Below are 18095 nucleotides of genomic sequence, written 5' to 3'. Positions count from 1 at the left end.
AATACTGACCAACTTTCAATGCTGTTTTATCCTACTCGGTCCGTGGCCGTGCAGAAACTCCGATAGCGGACGGACCAAGAATTTGCAGCCGGATTCCCGTCAGCGACATGAAGCTCGCGGCCCAGGATTCCGCAGCCTTAACACCATCCAAGTACAGTCCAGCTCCGCGCTTCCTCGCTGAACAACATCTTGCCAGCTTCAGGATAGTTCGAACAGACCGGCGAAACAGTCTCCGGAGCTCGGAAGTAATCAATGTCCTTGAGAACATTTACGATAAATGGAGATGATGAATCTCTATCAGTTGTTGACCACATTTGCTCTCAGATACCGGAACTCCTTCGGCTGCGGGGTGGCTGGTGAATTAAGCAGGGTGTTCCTTAGACACATTGGTAAACTCAGTGACACTATTCTATGAATATTGATTGTAAACAGATTAGTTGCAAACTAAAGGTCGGCGGTCAGAGTTAAGTGAGGGAATAAACCAATGCTCACACACTCCCAGTCCCCCTCAAGTCAGTTTTAATTTGTTAACGTTCTCGCGGAAAGGTTTGGACACACGGGCCATGCTAGGAACAAGAAATAAAAGTTATTGCTCTGGTTTGCGATTTAACCACTGCAAATCTCAGTTTAAGCTGTTTCCCGCCGGACTCTAAAATGCCACCATCGACGTAAGTAATCTAATCACACACAATCGAAGGGGAACGACAATTAATTAATAATCAATAAATCATTTGTGAACATTTAAATAGGATAATAATACCCACGATTCTTTCCATAATTCACAACAACATACACCATATGAAATATTGAGATCAGTTACTGTTCATCCTTGAGTTAAATATATTTCAATGGGTTTATAGGAGAAATCCTGCCTCTTTTGTTCGTCCTCCCCTCCACCTTCCCTTCAGAGATTTCCTCAATCAACGGTGTCCAGTAAAGTACTGAAGTAACCTGTGGGCGGAAGAGGCGCTCGTGTGTTTCTGAGGACCGTGTAAAAAAACTGAACCGACGCGCCGAGGGACCGTTCGTCACCTCTCACCCCTCCTCGGGAGCTGCTACTTGCATCTGTTCGTTCTACGTCCGTGATTCTGGGTATACACAGCCTAGCGCAGCAGAACGTGTAGCGGCGGGATGGCGTGAAGCAGCAGCTGGTTCGAAGGGGGAGGAGGAGGAGGAGGCAAAATTGAGAGGAAAGAGAGGGAGGGAGGGGTGGGGGAGAGAAGAGAGAGAGAGGAAGGAAAGAGGAGAGAAGGAACTCAGATGCGTGCTGAGGTGACGAGGAGCGGGGAGTTGCTGTCCTGATCGCGCTCTCTCTCTCTCTCTCTCGCTCTGTCTGTACCACTCGATCTTGTTTGAAAATGGATTCGTTCGCTGGTATCAAGCTGTCCTTTGCCGTCTCCTTATTCATCAGCTTGTGGGCGTGTATAGCAACCGCTCATTCCCGTAAGTACAGCTCTCAATTTATCCTTATAGACCCTTAATAAGTACCGCAGCCGGCCCGGGGGCGAGGCAGGGGTTCTTTCAGTGAAAGCATCCTTTGGTCATACTAGGTACAGGGAGGTGAGATCCCCGCTCGTATCAGACGGGGAGAGTGATGTGTGCCTTTTCAGCCATACTTTCGAATACACCGCAACATTGAATAATTGGAGTTTTACACTTCATTATAACCCCAACTGGGTTTGCTTTCCACTGTAACTTTTTGCCTTTAAATGGAAGTCGCGCGATCGATGGGGCTCTAAGCGTAGCTGTACCGAGCGCCAGTAACTTGTCGCACACGGCGTGGAGGTATTCGGATCTCGCCGCTCGCAAGCCCGGGGTGAGACGCTGTGGTTACAGGAAGCCCTTCGGCAAAGCGAGCTGTTGACAGACACTCCAGACAGCCTGCGATTGTTTACAAAATAAAGCGCTCCCCCGTTGCATCCGAACAGAGCGCAGTTCTCGTAAATGCGAGCTTAAAGGAAGAATCAGACGAATTGCGAATCTTTAATCGGGAGAGAAGAGACAGCATTAAGCTAAAATCAAGAAAGAAATCTAAATAACTGGGTAGCAATTGAAATTTCAACGTAAGGTGATAATTTGTTCAGAGTTAGAGGACTGCTATAGAAAACGCAGCGAGTTATTTTAAAAACATAACTCAAAAGTTATGGGGGGCTTAAACTTAATTGATTGAACTAGGACGATTCAAATCCCAGAATGATTTATTACCCAGTTCGGTGTTTCTCTTAAACCTGTAACTACCTTTTGAGCAAGGTTCCTTCTTTCTCCGCGCTGGCCAGGTCAGAAAAGTTACCTCCGCCCTGCTCGCCCTAGCTGGCGTCTCTTCCGCCACCGGAAAGTTGCAGGATACTTCGAATGCGGAAGCTCCGGATGGGATAATTCAGTCCCGAGTTTCCACATTTGTACCATGTTCTCGAATACCAGGGCAAGAGCGGTGTGGTTAGTTGGGAAGGAGCGGTTTACGTTTCAATTAAACTTCTTCAGCGAAGCATGCTCTCAAGTAGTTAATATATACCATGAACTGTTATTACCCCTTCACCTTAAGGCTCTTAAACCAAAGGGGATAACCACACTCGCTCCATCACTGAACTGTTCCCACAGCCTATGGACCCACTTTCAATGACTTTTCATCTAATATTATCGATAATTAGTGCTTATTTATTATTTCTTATTTTTAGTTTTGTATTCGCTCTGTTTGCTGTCTTTTGATCATTTGTCCGTCTGTTGGGTGCGGTCTTTCATTGATTCTATTGTATTTCTTGTATTTGCTGTGAATGCCCGCAAGAAAATGAATCTCAGGTGTGTGTGTGTACATATATAATGATATATATATAGACGTATATACACTTGGACCGTAAATTTACCTTGAACTTTTTGAAGCCTATAAACTGTAATGGATTTCAGGTACATATGTTTAAAAGTTCAGTAAATAAAACTAGCGAGTGCAATTTTTTTCTTGGATTTTTTTCAGTCTATCAAACTATGCATTTCCCTTTATCTATTTGATAGTTGTTAATCTATTGCCATGATTATGCATCATGCAGTCTCTCCCCGGTGTGCAAGTGTGGTTGTACAGAGATCAGTTTTCTCGACTACCCGTTTTATTCTGCGGGTATACCTTCAACACAGGGATGCCTACCGGCATGGACACCGCGCGACTCAAAGCTTTCTGTGGTCCCAGAAACTGTGGGATCACGCTTACTACAGCCAACCCCAGCCCCCTAAATCACAGGTGACCATTTTAGTAAACTGTAAGTGACAGCCCGCAATTAAGACATAACCATGTAGTTTCAAAGTGACAAGTCAACGCAATTCGCGGGAAGTGAGTTGGTAATGGAAAACGTACAAGTAAAATCTCGGCAGGTTGCAATCATGACGCCATATCTCGTTATAAGAAAACTCTAACTTTGTTAAGGAAGATTTATAGAGTCGTTTAATTGAAACCGTCAGCAATCGACAGTACTTGCACTTTTTGCATGCATGGATAAAACAAAATTGTGTGTCATAGCAGAGCAAAAGCAGCCTCTTCCGGCCGGTCATTCTTTAAGCAACATTCAGCAGACAGTTGCGAAACCCAAGGGTTTTCAGCTGTCATAAATTTGTTGTTTAGTTTGACGTATAAACCATGTTTCACTTCTGCAGCTGTTTCTTGTGAGTCGTTCTCTGAGCTGTAGTTCGCTGCCAGACTACAGATGTCGCTGTAGAGCAAATGTTGCTCAGACAAGTTGCACTGTGCCTAGCTAAGGAAAATATTAGTTTTAAAACTGCTTTTATTTATCATTCATCATTGAAGTGAATGGCAGTGGACAAGTGCTCGGTAGAGGTTGGGAATAACGTCATTCTTGTGAAACTTTAATGTCCCCTTTTATTGCAAATTATTTTATTGCAAATGGACACCACCTCAGTATTTCCCTCTCATTTTGCACGAATTAATTTATTTTTCTTTTTTATATATACTTCTGATTGTAATTTATCGTTTTATTATTATGCATTTCAATGTACTTCTGCGGCAAAACAACACATTTCACGACATACGTCAGTGAAATTCAATCTGATTCTGATGCCGATCTTCAGGTTATGAAATTAACGCAAAATCGGTCTATTGAAGGTACACAGGGGTTTAGAATGATAATATTAACTTTAACAAACATTAACAAATTTTGAACTGATTTTCAAACGGTCAGTTCTATTCTTAATAGATTTCTGTAATCAGTACTGTGTTGTATGAGTTCGAGTTAGGCCTAACGGTTACTTTCAGTTCATTACTTTCCTGAGAGGAGATGGGAGGAGGGAGTCTTTGAGTTCGTGTAAACTCTAAGAGACGATAGAAGCTCAGATGCTGTCTCACTTCTGTGAAAGGCTCTACGACAGACCACTGCATCAGTCTCTGCATTGCACAGTAGTTGATTAGCCAGTACAGTAGATACCACTTCTTCTTCAACTTCTTCCCCCATTCAGCTTTAGAGGTACAAGGTATCTAAGGTATCACAGATTTAACCTGAATACATCACCCACACCAGGGCATGTTTACTAGTCAAGTCTCTTATGTTGCTTTCAGTTTTGTAACATTATTTCCAAAGGAACAACGGTACTGATCACAATAGTGTCGGAGACGGATGTCGGCGAATGTTGTCTAGCACAGCTAATTATTCGAACGGCTTATTGCAAGTTCAGTTTTACTGTTTACACATTAGAGATCCAGAGTCGACTTAAAGTCACTCTTGTTTTATTTACCTGCAGCAGTTGTTCCTAATAATAACTTTATTAAAATAGAAGTTTAAAAAATCGCTTAGGAAGATGGCAGACTCTTACTTACATTCAGGGGTCAGTTACGTTAGTTCCTTCAATTGGAGTTTAATTTCACGAACAAAATACCAAATTCGAACCTGAAATACTACGGATCCAATTGACTTTATAAGTCAATAGCCTATCTTATAAATAAACCTTTACTTTTTAAAAGGTCTAATTTCATGTGCCGCCTCGGAATTAGGAATTTAGGCTTCAAAGACGAGTTGCGGAAGTGTAACTAAGACCATACGACCATAAGACAAAGGAGCAGAAGTCGGCCATTCGGCCCATCGAGTCTGCTCCTTCATTTTATCACGAACTAGTATTGTCCTGATTACAAAGAATGGTTCATTGATGTGATCAAATTGTTTACAGTGTTAAAACTAATTCAATAAAATGAATGCAGAGAAATTGTATCATCTGTTGGAGGAGCTAGGAACAAAAAGGGGCTATCTTAAATTTAGAGGGATATCGAAACACTTCTCTATCGGTAACAAGGTTGGTCAGAAACATTTTTGAATTGGGCGGAAGTTTTTTGGAAAGCTTTGAATGCTTGTGAGCAGAGCTGGAACATTAGGAAACCATTTTTTTCAAGAACTGGTGCTCAGGCCACTGTTGTGTTGCGCTGCGGAAGTGGAAATATACCCCACAGCGTGAATAAGATCGCAGAAATATTCTAATGTAACGTGAGAGTGTCGTGGGGTATATTCAACTTGAGTATTAAGTAACTGCTACTGGTTACAAAAATAGTGAAATGCTAGCATGGAAGTCATATCTTATACAATATTTATGCAGAGGGGTCTCATGACATTTGTTCTCGATAGGTGATTTAAGAACAAAAGTCTGTGAGTTTTCTCAAGTGGATATTCGGACCTCAGTATTTCCATCTCCCTTGATATTGGCAATATACTGCAAAATATCTTCCTTTTCTCTCCAGGTGACCACATGATTCATCTGGGCAGCCATGTGAATCATACCAATGTCACTTTACAGCCATTTTCAAGAAGATAATGCTGTACTACCTCTCTATGCCAAAGTAGAACACCCTGTGCGTGTACATCCGCCCCCGCTTTGCTCTCCCTGGCTAATTACCGCCAATACTCTTCCTATGTCTGCAACACAAGTGACAAAAGTATTGGTGCTCAGCTTACAAAAGAACCAAAGTACTTTTTTGTCAGTTTAGAAATTGATTGTTGAACTTCTTAATTATATATATATATAACTTAATTCGTTGTAAATCTGAATGAACGGTCTCGCATCCGGCGTGGCATACATAGAAAACAGTGAAGAATTTACTAATGATGTGCTGCGGGTACAGTATGCGTCTGGGCACTGAAGTAACAGGGAAAGCGGACGGGGTGGTGGTTGGGAAAGGAATCTCCTATTTCTTCTCCTGGTAAGTTTGCCGTAATTCACGAATCATTAAGGGAGATGTCATGGTATTTAAAGAAACCTCAGAGTTAGCGCAAGTCTAGACGCAGTTAAATCTTTGCCATGGGGTTAAACGGTTTGCAACCATGTATGCTCTGCAGTGACTAAAAGAAATCCAAGCCCTACTCCTTATATGAATATCTCAGAATGCATGCCCTTCAACCAGTTTATATTGAAAACTCTTATCTCACCAAAGCTGTTTTTGTTTCGTCCTCTCTCTGGGCAGTATCTATTCTTTGCATGAAAATGTCTACAAGCGTCTACTTTGTAAAACGGTCCAGGATTAGTGCAGGGTTGGAGAAGTGTACATCATTACATTAGACGCATCTTCACTCCTCAGTACATGTGTAGGGACCGTGCTGCTTTAAGTCCCTTTCCACTTAATAATCCACCAAATTTGGTTAATATCGTCGCACTTAGAACATAGAATATAGAAACGTACAGCATAGAAACATAGAAACATAGAAAATAGGTGCAGAGTAGGCCATTGGGCTCTTCGAACCTGCACCACCATTCAGTACCATCATGGCTGATCATCCAACTCAGAACCCCGTACCCGTCTTCTCTTCATACCCCTCCCCCCCATCCCTTTAGCCACAAGGGCCATATCTAACTCCCTCTTAAATATAGTCAATGAACTGGCCTCAACTGTTTCCTGAGACAGAGAATTCCACAGATTCACCACTCTCTGTGTGAAGAAGTTTTTCCTCATCTCGGTCCTAAAAGGCTTCCCCTTTATCCTCAAACTGTGACCTCTCATTCTGGACTTCCCCAACATCAGGAACAATCTTCCTGCATCTAGCCTGTCCAATCCCTTTAGAATTTTATATGTTTGAATCACATCCCCGCTCAATCTTCTAAATTCCAGAGAGTATAAGCTGACTGGATCCAGTCTTTCATCATTTGAAAGTCCTGCCATCCCAGGAATCAATCTGGTGAACCTTCTTTGTACTCCATCTATGGCAGTAATGTCTTTCGTCAGATTAGGGGACCAAAACTGCACACAATACTCCAGGTGTGGTCTCACCAAGGCCTTGTACAACTGCAGTAGTACCTCTCTGCTCCTGTACTCGAATCCTCTTGCTATGAGTGCCAGCATACCATTTGCCTTTTTCATCGCCTGCTGTACCTGCATGCCCACTTTCAATAACTGGTGTACAATGACACCCAGGTCTCATTGCACCTCCCTTTTTCCTAATCGGCCACCATTCAGATAATAATCTGTTTTCCTGTTCTTGCCACCAAAGTGGATAACCTAATACTTATCCACATTAAATTGCATCTGTCATGAATTTGCCCACTCACCTAACCTATCCAAATCACCTTAGCATACTCCTCACAGCTAACACTGCCGCCCAGCTTCGTGTTATCTGCAAACTTGGAGATGCTGCATTTAATTCCCTCATCTAAGTCATTAATATATATTGTAAACAACTGGGGTCCCAGCACTGAGCCTTGCGGTACCCCACTAGTCACTGTCTACCACTGAAAAGTTTGCACACTAATCTCCTATGTGGGACCTTGTCAAAAGCCTTTTGAAAATCCAAATATACCACATCCACTGGTTCTCCCCTATCCACTCTACTGGTTACATCCTCAAAAAATTCTATGAGATTCGTCAGACATGATTTTCCTTTCACAAATCCATGCTGACTTTGTCCAGTGATTTCACCGCTTTCCAAATGTGCTATTATCACATCTTTGATAACTGACACGAGCATTTTCCCCACTACCGATGTCAGGCTTACCAGTCTATAATTTCCCAGTTTCGCTCTCCTTCCTTTTTTAAAGAGAAACCAGGGAATTATAGACCAGTAGCCACCCTCCAATCCCCAGGAACTAATCCAGAATCTAAAGAGTTTTGAAAAATTATCACTAATTCATCCACTATTTCTTGGGCTACTTCCTTAAGCACTCTGGGATGCAGACCATCTGGCCCTGGGGATTTATCTGCCTTTAATCCCTTCAATTTACCTAACACCATTTTCTTCCTAACATGTATTTCCCTCAGTTACTCCATCTCACTAGACACTCGGTCCCTTACTATTTCCGGAAGGTTATTTATGTCCTCCTTAGTGAAGACAGAACCAAAGTAGTTATTCAATTGGTCTGCTGTGTCCTTGTTCCCCATGATCAATTCACCTGTTTTTGACTGTAGGGGACTACATTTGTCTTAACCAATATTTTTCTATTCACATATCTATAAAAGCTTTTACAGTCAGTTTTTATGTTCCTTGCTAGCTTTCTCTCATAATCTTTTTTCCCTTTCCTAATTAAGCCCTTTGTCCTCCTCTGCTGTACTCTGAATTTCTCCCAGTCCTCAGGTGAGCTGCTTTTTCTGGCTAATTTGTATGCTTCTTCTTTGGAATTGACACTATCCCTGATTTTCCTTGTCAGCCATGGGTGCACTACCTTCCCTGGTTTATTCTTTTGCCAAGCCAGGATGAACAATTGTTGTAGTTCATCCATGCGATCTTTAAATGCTTGCCATTGCACATCCACCGTCAACCCTTTAAGTATCATTTGCCAGTCTATCTTAGCTAATTCACGTCTCATACCTTCAAAGTTACCCTTCTTTAAGTTCAGAACCTTTGTTACTGTATTAACTATATCACTCTCCATCTTAATGAAGAATTCTACCATATTATGGTTACTCTTACCCAAGGGGCCTCTCACGACAAGATTGCTAACTAACCCTTCCTCATTGCTCAATACCCAGTCTAGAATGACCTGCTCTCTAGTTGGTTCCTCGACATGGTTCAGAAAACTATCCCGCATACATTCCAAGAAATCTTCTTCCTCAGCACCCTTATCAATTTGTTTCACCCCATCTATATGTAGATTGAAGTCACCCATTATAACTGCTGTTCCTTTATTGCACACATTTCTAATTTCCTGTTTAATACCATCCCCAACCTTACTACTACTGTTCAGTGGCCTGTACACAACTCCCACCAGCATTTTCTGTGTCTTAGTGTTAGGCAGCTCTACCCATATCGATTCCACATCCTCCCGGCTAATGTCCTTCCTTTATATTGCGTTAATCTCATCTTTAACCAGCAACGCCTCCCCACCTGCTTTTCTTTCATGTCTATCCCTCCTGAATATTGAATATCCCTGACTGTTGAGCTCCTATCCTTGGTCACCCTGGAGCCATGTCTCTGTGATCCCAAATATATCATAATCATTAATAACTATCTGCACATTCAATTCATCCACCTTGTTATGAATGCTCCTTGCACTGACACACAAAGCCTTCAGGCTTGCTTTTACAACACTCTTAGCCCTTATAGAATTATCTTGGAACAGGAGCAGTCCCATCGCCCCACAGTGTTGTCCCAAGCTAATTAAATGCCTAACTACTTCCTTCTTCCTGCTTAATGTCCACATCGCTCTATTCTCTAGACATCCATAAAAAACATTTAAGTTATATTTCTATAGGTCATACAATATACAATTGAGCATGGGAAGATTTTTTCACTTTACCCTGCTCACTATTGCATGGAGGAACTGAAGCTGTTTGATAAAAATGTTTACGTTAAGAACAGTCCTGTTGAAGCAAAGAAAGGGAGGCACAGTAGTGTAGTGGTTAGCGTAACATTACTAAGTGCTAAAAATCAGGGTTCAATTCCCGTCACTGTCTGTAAGGAGTTTGTACATTCTCCCTGTGGCCACATGGGTTTCTTCTGTGTGTTCCGTTTTCTGCCCACAATCCAAAGACACTACAGTCAGTGTTAGTGATTCTTGGGCTGCTATCCTGTTGCTGTGAGCTTTGCGACACTCTCAAGGGCTTCCCTCAGCACAATTCTCAAACTGTGTTGGTTATAGATACAAAAATATTGCATTTAATGGAATGTTTTTTTGTACATGTGACAAATAAAGCGAATCTTATAATCACACAAAGCTGTTTTTAGTAATTGTAAGCTCTGCAAACAAACCAGAATTATTTACTTTGAAGTTAACTTTACAAAAGTGAAACAGCGCAGAAGTTGGAAACTGGAAATAATGACAGAGAATCCTGAAAGTATTCAGCAAGGCAGGAAGTAGCTGTGGAGAGAGGAGTATAAATTTCACATTGAAAACCTAATCATGCGAACTGGAAAATCAAAGAGATTGTAACTTCAAGAGAAGAGAAAGGGGCTGGAAAGTGTGCCTTCAACAAGCGTAGTCTTAATTTAGAAAGAGATACTTTGAATCAAAGTCCTAGTGCCGTAGAATTTTTATATCAATTTTCAGTTTATTGGCTAATCTGATATCGAGTATCAAGGATTAAAATTAAATGATGTGTATCTGATGACAGCGTTATCTGATTATAGATTTGAAGAAGAATAAATGGATTTTTAAAAATTATTTGCATTATTCTTAGGATATTAATATTGTTGATAATGCTAACATGCATTGGCCTAACAGCCCTTAAGCAGACGGTAAGCCATTTTGTTAGTCTGTTGGGGATCCTATGACTAACTGCAAAATTCAAGAAGAATCATTAGAAATTTGTTAGGTATATTCAAGATAATTATGTCTCTAAATGGGTTAACTTGTAAGGTATAGATCCAATTCCAGCTTACAAGGAAGCAAGGGCACAGATTTGAAATTTGGAGCTAAATATATCAGAGATATTCATAGAGTCATAGGGAACACCACAACATAAAAGCAAGCCTTTCAGCCCATCTACTTCATGACAAGCTATTAATCTGTCCAGTCCCAATGACCTATATCAAGACCATAGCCCCAGGCACTCCTCCCATCCATGTACCTATCCAAATTTCTCTTAAAAGTTAAAACCGAACCTGCATCCACCGCTTCGGCTGGCAGCTCTCTCCACACTCTCAACATCCTCTGAGTGAAGAAGCTCCCCTTTATGTTCTCCTTAAACATTTCAGTTTTCAGACTTAACCCATGACCTCTAATCTCACCCAATTTTAATGAAAAAAGTCTGTTTGCATTTGCCCTACCTATACCCCTCATAATTGAGAGATGTTAGTGATATTGTTTCTGTATCTAGCAGTTATGACCTATAAGAGTAGTGGAAAGATTCAGTCATAATTTTTAGAAGGTAACTGGATTACCAATTGAGAAGGACTTGTTTGCAAGGCTATCATGAAAGAATGGGGCAACGGGACCAAGAGGATTGCTCGAAGAACAATCACGGATTTACTGTGTTAAATGAACTCCATTTGCGCCATAACAGTTCTATAGTTTTATCTATCTGCAGGAAAGATATCAATAAGCTTGAAAGAGAGAAGTTACAAGGATCTTGAGGAAATTGGAAAACCCAAATTAAAGGGAAAGATTGAATAAGTTTGAACTTTATTGCTGGAGTGCAGGAAAATGAAAGATCTTGTAGAGGTACGTACATTCAGTGGCCACTTTACTAGGCACCTACTGCATCTCATAAAGTGGCCACTGAATGTATGTTCATTGTTTTCTGCTGCTGTAGCCTGTCCACTTCAAGGTTCAATGTGTTGTATTTTGGAGATGCTCTTCTTCACACCACTGTTGTAATATGTCTGAGTTAATGTCACCTTTCTGTCAGCTTGAACCAGTCTGGACATTCACTTCTGAACTCTCTCATTAACAAGGTAATTTTGCCCACAGAACCTCTGCTCACTGAATATGATTTTTTTTTTTGTTTTTCATGTTATTTTCTGTAAACTCTAGAGTCTTTTATGTGTGAAAATTCCAGAAAATCAGTGGTTTCCAAGATCCTCAAACCACCCCATCTGGCACCAACAATCATTCCACGGTCAGAGTCATTTTGATTATATTTCTTTAATATTCTGATGTTTAGTCTGAACAACAATTTAATCTCTTAACCACCTCTGCATGCTTTTATGCATTGAATTGCTGCCACATGAGTGGCTGTCTAGAAAACAGGAATGTGTACAAGTGTACCTAATTTAGTGGCTACTGAGTGTAAGAATTTGCAGTGTGTTGTTACGGTAAATTATGTGCAAGATTTTCCCTGAGATTGGGTAAGGCTAGAACTAAAGGAGACAACTTAAGTGTTAAAGCAGAAATATTAAGGGGAACCTGAGGGGAAACTTCTTCATCCAGAGGATGGGCAAATGTGGAACAAACTGTCAGTGGAAGTGTGGATGCAAGGTCAATTGCAAAATTTAAGAGTTTTGTTATTTACATGGATGAGACAGGTTTAGAGGGCTATAGCTTTGGTGCAAATATATGGGGCTAAGCAGCAAAACAGTTCAGTATGGACTGTAGTGACTGTTTCTGTACTTTTTCTCTATGACTCTAGGTGTGCTGATGTGTTGACTCTAGGTGTGTTCAGTCATTCAGGTTCATCTGTAGGTAAAATGGATCAATTCAAATTCTGTCTCCCAAAGGCATTAAAATTTGTTCAGCAATAGATTCAGACAGCATAGATAGTGGAACAGGATACACAATTAGCTCCAGAAAAGTTATCCTAACATAAACATTTCCAGCATCTGTAGATTTTCTCTTGTTTGTGAATGAACACCATCTCCTTCTCACTCTCTGTGGGCATGGATGTTTCGTGTTTTTTTTTCCCATTTTTAAGTATGTTTCAATTCTCCTTTGAAAGTTGCTGATAAATTATGTGTCCGCTATGCTTTCAGGCAGTACATTCCAGACAACTCACTAAATTATTTTACATAATCACAAGACATTCTGCAGATGCTGAAAATCTAGAGCAACAGACGTGAAATACTGGAGGAGATCGGCCTGTCAGGCAACATCTACGGAAAGGAATAAACAGTCATTGTTTTGGGCCGAGATTCTTTGACCAGTTCTGATGAAGGATCACATCTTGAAACATCAACTGTTTATTCCAGCATTTTATGTGTTACTCTTTTTGTTTAATATTACAACAAATTCTCCTCATTGCTCCCTTGCCATCATGCAAGTTAACTGTAAATTGGATACAGTTTCTCTTTATCTATCACAACCATTAATAAGTTTAAACTTCTAGATTAAATCCCCTCAGCCTTCTTTGCTCTTACATACAGAATCACAATATTGTACATTTTTCCCTAATTTACATGGAAGAAACCACATTTCGACATTTTTCTGTATTAACAGCACACATCAATGCAAATTGCATTAGTTGTATTGTGAAAGAATTACATCAGTGTGGTAACATACTTAAAATACACCCAATGGCCACTTTAATAGGTACTCCTGTGCACCTGCTTATTAATGCAGGTATCTAATCAGCCAATCATATAGCAGCAACTCAATGCAAAAAGCACGCAGACATGGTCAAGAGGTTGAGTTAACATCAGAGTGTAGAAGAAATATAATCTAATGACTTTTGAATGTTGCTACCAGATGGTGATTTGAGTATCTCAGTGATGTGTAGAAGAGCATCTCTAAATACACAACATGCCGAGCCTTGAAGTGGATTGGCTACAGCAACATGAGACCACAAACATACCCTCAGTGACCACTTTATTGAGTACAGGAGATAGCTGATAAGGTGGCCACTGAGTGTAGTTTTAAACATTTGGATTATATCTCCTCAGCCTTCCTTGCTCTTATATTCAGAATCACAATATTGTACTAGGTTCCCCAAATGACATTGAAGAGACCACACTGGGACATTTATCCTGGGTTACCAGCATGAGATAAATACAAATTGCTTTAGATGTATTGTGAAATATTGCATCAGTGTGGTAACATATTTTGGAGCTAAGTTATCATTTATAATGACACCAGATTGACAATATCAATATTAAATATTGAAATTAAGAACATTTTATTTGACTTGTGATATTTTATTTTCTGGTGGAAATATATTTTGATTAAGGCAACTAAGACAAAGTTATATTGAAGAACAATGCGTTTTGTGCTTTTCAGCATTTTGTGTGTTGCCCTTGAAGAACCATGTGTTGCAAGAGCTTCTATACTCATTTTAAACTGAGCTCTTTTCTGTCTGACATTGGTGGATGTTTAAAAATTACTTAATAGAGAACAACATTTGGGGTGCCATGGTAGTATCGTGGTTAGCACATCGCTATTACAGCTCAGGGTATCAGAGTTCAGAGTTCAACTCCAACGTCCGCTGTAAGAAGTTTGTATGTCCTTCCCGTAAGTTCTTGAGTTTCACCTTGGTGCTCCAATTTCCTCTCACGGTTTGTACAATTGGCTATTGTAAGTTGGCCTGCAATTAGGTTAGGGATTAAATAAGTGGGTTGCTGGCATTGCAACTTTTTGGGCTGGAAGGGCCTGTTCCTGCGGTATCACTAGATAAATAACGTACAGTACTTTACATAAGTCTTGAGCACATATATAGAGTCAGACTGCCTAAGACTTTTTCACAGTGCTGAATATTATGTCTTTTCAGTTACTAATTAACTCTTAATACTACTGAGCTAATACAAAACTAAGTATTTCTGTATTTCTGTTCCCAACCACCTTCCTGTCTTGACCAACCTGCAGTGCAAAAGTTTTAGGCACCCTAGCTATATATAGTACTGTAAATAAACACTAAAAAAAATGTCAAAACAAGCCCCTTATCTCCCTCGCACTGACACACACTTGCAGACAATACTCTAACCCTAGGACAGGACATCTGTGGGCCTCCAGCTTGCAGTGGACTCGGATTCACAGACACTGGTTCTTTGACTTCCTCGGCAGACTGGCAGTGACTTGCAGTCACAGAGCTTCAGCATCCAGGCCTCAACTTCCGGACCACTGACTGATCTCCAGGCTTCAATCTCCGGTATCGACCCCAGGACTCACCACTGAAAATGAATATGGACCCTGGAAGAGAACCCTGAACTCCAGACCTCTAGCTCTGGATTTGCCGATGACGGGACCCAGAAACCTAGGCCCCAAACTCAAGACCCATGGGCTCGCATAGCTAGGGATTCACCATCCCTCTTGTCTCCCGCCCACATGGAACTCCAATGCCGGAACACGCCAAGGTAAAGCGAGGAATTTCATTGAGAGTCTCCTGAAAGCATCACTGATAATAAATGTGGACTCGAGACCCAAGTTAAAGAAATAAAGATATCAAGGGATGGTGGGACTGCAGGAAATTATAGGAGAATAGTGAGATCCAGGCATCATTTGAACACAAACTTGAGAAATATAAAGTTAAGTTATTCAGGGACTGTAGTTTAGCAAGAGTGCATATGGGTGGGGTAGGTGCAAATGTGAGTTAGCTTGGATAATCACATATCCCACACATTGTATAGTTATAAATTTTGTAAAGCTATTGCACTAATGCACACATTCATGAGCGTAATTTAAAAATAACATACCAATGATATAACTACCTAAAGTGAGGATGGAATGAGATTGCATCTATATACTTCTGAAAATTAATTTATTGAACCTGTTTAGCATGTCACATACAGCACTTAAAATTTCCCTGCTTTTGCAACACTGGAAAAAACAAAATGAACTCACCAGTCTCGCAAAAATATCACCAATGTTCTCCAAGCTTGTGTCTACATCTGTCAGACAAAATTTAACGAATAAAGCACAGAACATTCTAGAAGTACTCAGATTCAAATTAATTTATTTATCAAATATATGTCAAAATATATAGAGAAGTGCAGGTGAGGAGAAGAGAGAATCTGAGTCATTAACATGAAACATTAACTTTCATTTCAATTGGGTGACATTCAAAACTGCAGTGAATACAAGAGAAAGAAACAAAAGGGGTTGGTTGGAGATAAGGGAAGGCTGAGTGGCATGAGTAGTGGTTGTTTGAACTAGAAGGAATTTGGAAAGGCAAACACAGGTGAAAAGAAAGCAAATTGAATCTGAAATAACTGAGAAGGAGAGGAAAAGAAACTGGATGCTGGAAATCTGTTAGACAAGACTGGACTGTCTGGTTATTTGGAATTACTGAATGCTGAACAGTAGATTAAAGATTAGCTTCATTTGTCACATGTGTAGTGAAAAACACACAAAATGCTGGAGGAACTCAGCAGGTCCGGCAGCATCTATGGAAAGGAATGAAGAGTCAACGTTTCAAGCCAAGACCCTTCATCAGGCTGCAGGCAGCCTGCAAGTGTCGCCGTGCTTCTGGCACCAACATCACATACCGACCACTTACTGACTGGAACCCGAACATCTTTCCAATGTGGGAGGAAATGGAAACACCTGGAGGGAACCCACACAGTCAGATACAGATATAAACTCCGTACAGTCAGCACTGGGAATTGATCCCTGATTGGCAATCAGTGTCAATGTAATAGTGTTATGTTAACTGCTACACAATATGCCAGGTCTAGAATTGAAGCTGTAATTTACTAAGTCAGAAGATGCCATACTTGCTATGCATTGTAACTCCAAAATGTCAGACTAATTAAAAGAAGGACACATGAGTAAGAAATGGGAGTCTAACTTCATGTTTACTTTAAGCGAGGTGTGCATGTACCACATGGTAGCGTCATGACATATAAAATTCACATATTTTTTACATATAACCGGAAATAAATTATTTAAAAGAATAAGTATGCTTAATCAAACAATGTATGCACAATATTACTCAAATACTACTGCAATATTAAATACACAACAGCACTGTTGTTTGAGATTATACTGAGGATCATTCAGTGCAGTGCAATGGACTGAAGGCAATGGTCAAGTAAAGGATTAAAATGACAGTTCTGTGTTACCCCAGGAGTCTGAATGGAGGTTTCCAGATATACTTTTACCACAATCCCTCACCACCCCAGCAAGTCATTCAGACTCTCCTGGTTTCCATCCTATCACAGACCTTCCCTCTTGTTCCTCTCCTTTCATTATAGCATAGTCTTATTTCTTGCTTAGCTTAATTCTGATGAGAGATCACTGAAGTGAAAACATGACTCTATTTCTGTCTCCACTGAGGCTGCCTGACCTGTTGAGTATTCATCATATTTTCTGTTTTTATTTCAGATTTTCATAATTTATAGGGGTTTGCTATGGATTGTGGAGTGACTGCCAATTTCAAGAAAACTACAAATTTACAGGTGTTACCTGAACATTGAGTGTCACCTGAACAAAAGTTATGATTCATGTCACTGTTCAAGTTCAAGTTTAATTGTCATTCCACTATACATGTGCATAAAGCTAGATGAAACAAGGTGCTGAACACAGTCCAGTCACACGAGGAACACAACACGTATAGCTATAATAGCACGCACAGCCACTGTCAAAGGCAGAGTAGAATCCGTGGCTCGATTCTGCTTATGGTCTTATGTTTTTCACCCAGAAAGTGTGGAAGATTAGAAACCTACTGCCTGGTGCAGGCTGAAATTTCCACTCTTTGATTAAGAGCTTAGTGTGGAAATGCTGGAAACTGGAAATGTGAGCTCCTTTGTGACCAGTACAGAGACAATGAGCCAAGTGGCATTTTCTTCATTGTATGGAATTTAATGATCTTGTGATTCAAATAATCATATACAATGCACAGAAAGAAAGTGATTTTCACCTTTTTCCTCCGTTTGTGTGCTTCTCTTTCTAGCACTCCCACTGTGCCGGTGAGATCACTCTCTCTCTCTCTCTCTCTTTCTTGCTCTCTCCATTTTAAAAAAGCAAAAAAGTTGAGGTAGAATTTCTACAATCAGTGTTTGACCAGTCTTAAGTGAGAGCTTTGCACACATTTTTAGAAATCTCATTAGAGAAAGGGCATTAGAGACATAGAAAAGGGTATCTTGAAAATTCATTGGAATAGGACTAGAAATCACAGGTTATGTTTTTCAAGGAAGTGCCTTTTTTAACTGAGAGAGAGGTTACAAGAGAATAAATAAAAGTTTTAAAGTTTTAGGAAAAATAAAGAGATTCCAGAGATGGTGGACACCTTAAGCAAAAAAAAACAAATTGCAGGAAGATCTTAGCATTCAGGCAGCATTTATGGTGTAAACTTCACAAAACATATCAGTGATAATAAACTTGATTCT

General features: G+C 40.3%; 1 protein-coding gene across 3 annotated transcripts in view; it reads left to right on the top strand.

The window, feature by feature from the left end:
• Positions 1-1242: 1242 nt before the first annotated feature.
• The window catches only part of LOC134346869 (contactin-associated protein-like 5), a 1934616-nt gene continuing 1917763 nt past the window's right edge, over positions 1243-18095 (top strand). For all 3 annotated transcript variants that reach the window (XM_063048675.1, XM_063048674.1, XM_063048673.1), the window contains exon 1: positions 1243-1443. In XM_063048675.1, the coding sequence (XP_062904745.1) occupies positions 1359-1443 (85 nt within the window). In that variant the 5' untranslated portion in view covers positions 1243-1358. The remainder of the gene's footprint in view (positions 1444-18095) is intronic.

This window comes from Mobula hypostoma, chromosome 5 (assembly GCF_963921235.1).
Source record: "Mobula hypostoma chromosome 5, sMobHyp1.1, whole genome shotgun sequence".
Taxonomy (NCBI): domain Eukaryota; kingdom Metazoa; phylum Chordata; class Chondrichthyes; order Myliobatiformes; family Myliobatidae; genus Mobula; species Mobula hypostoma.
Note: the sequence above shows the minus strand (reverse complement) of the source record. Positions and strands in the feature narration are given on the sequence as shown.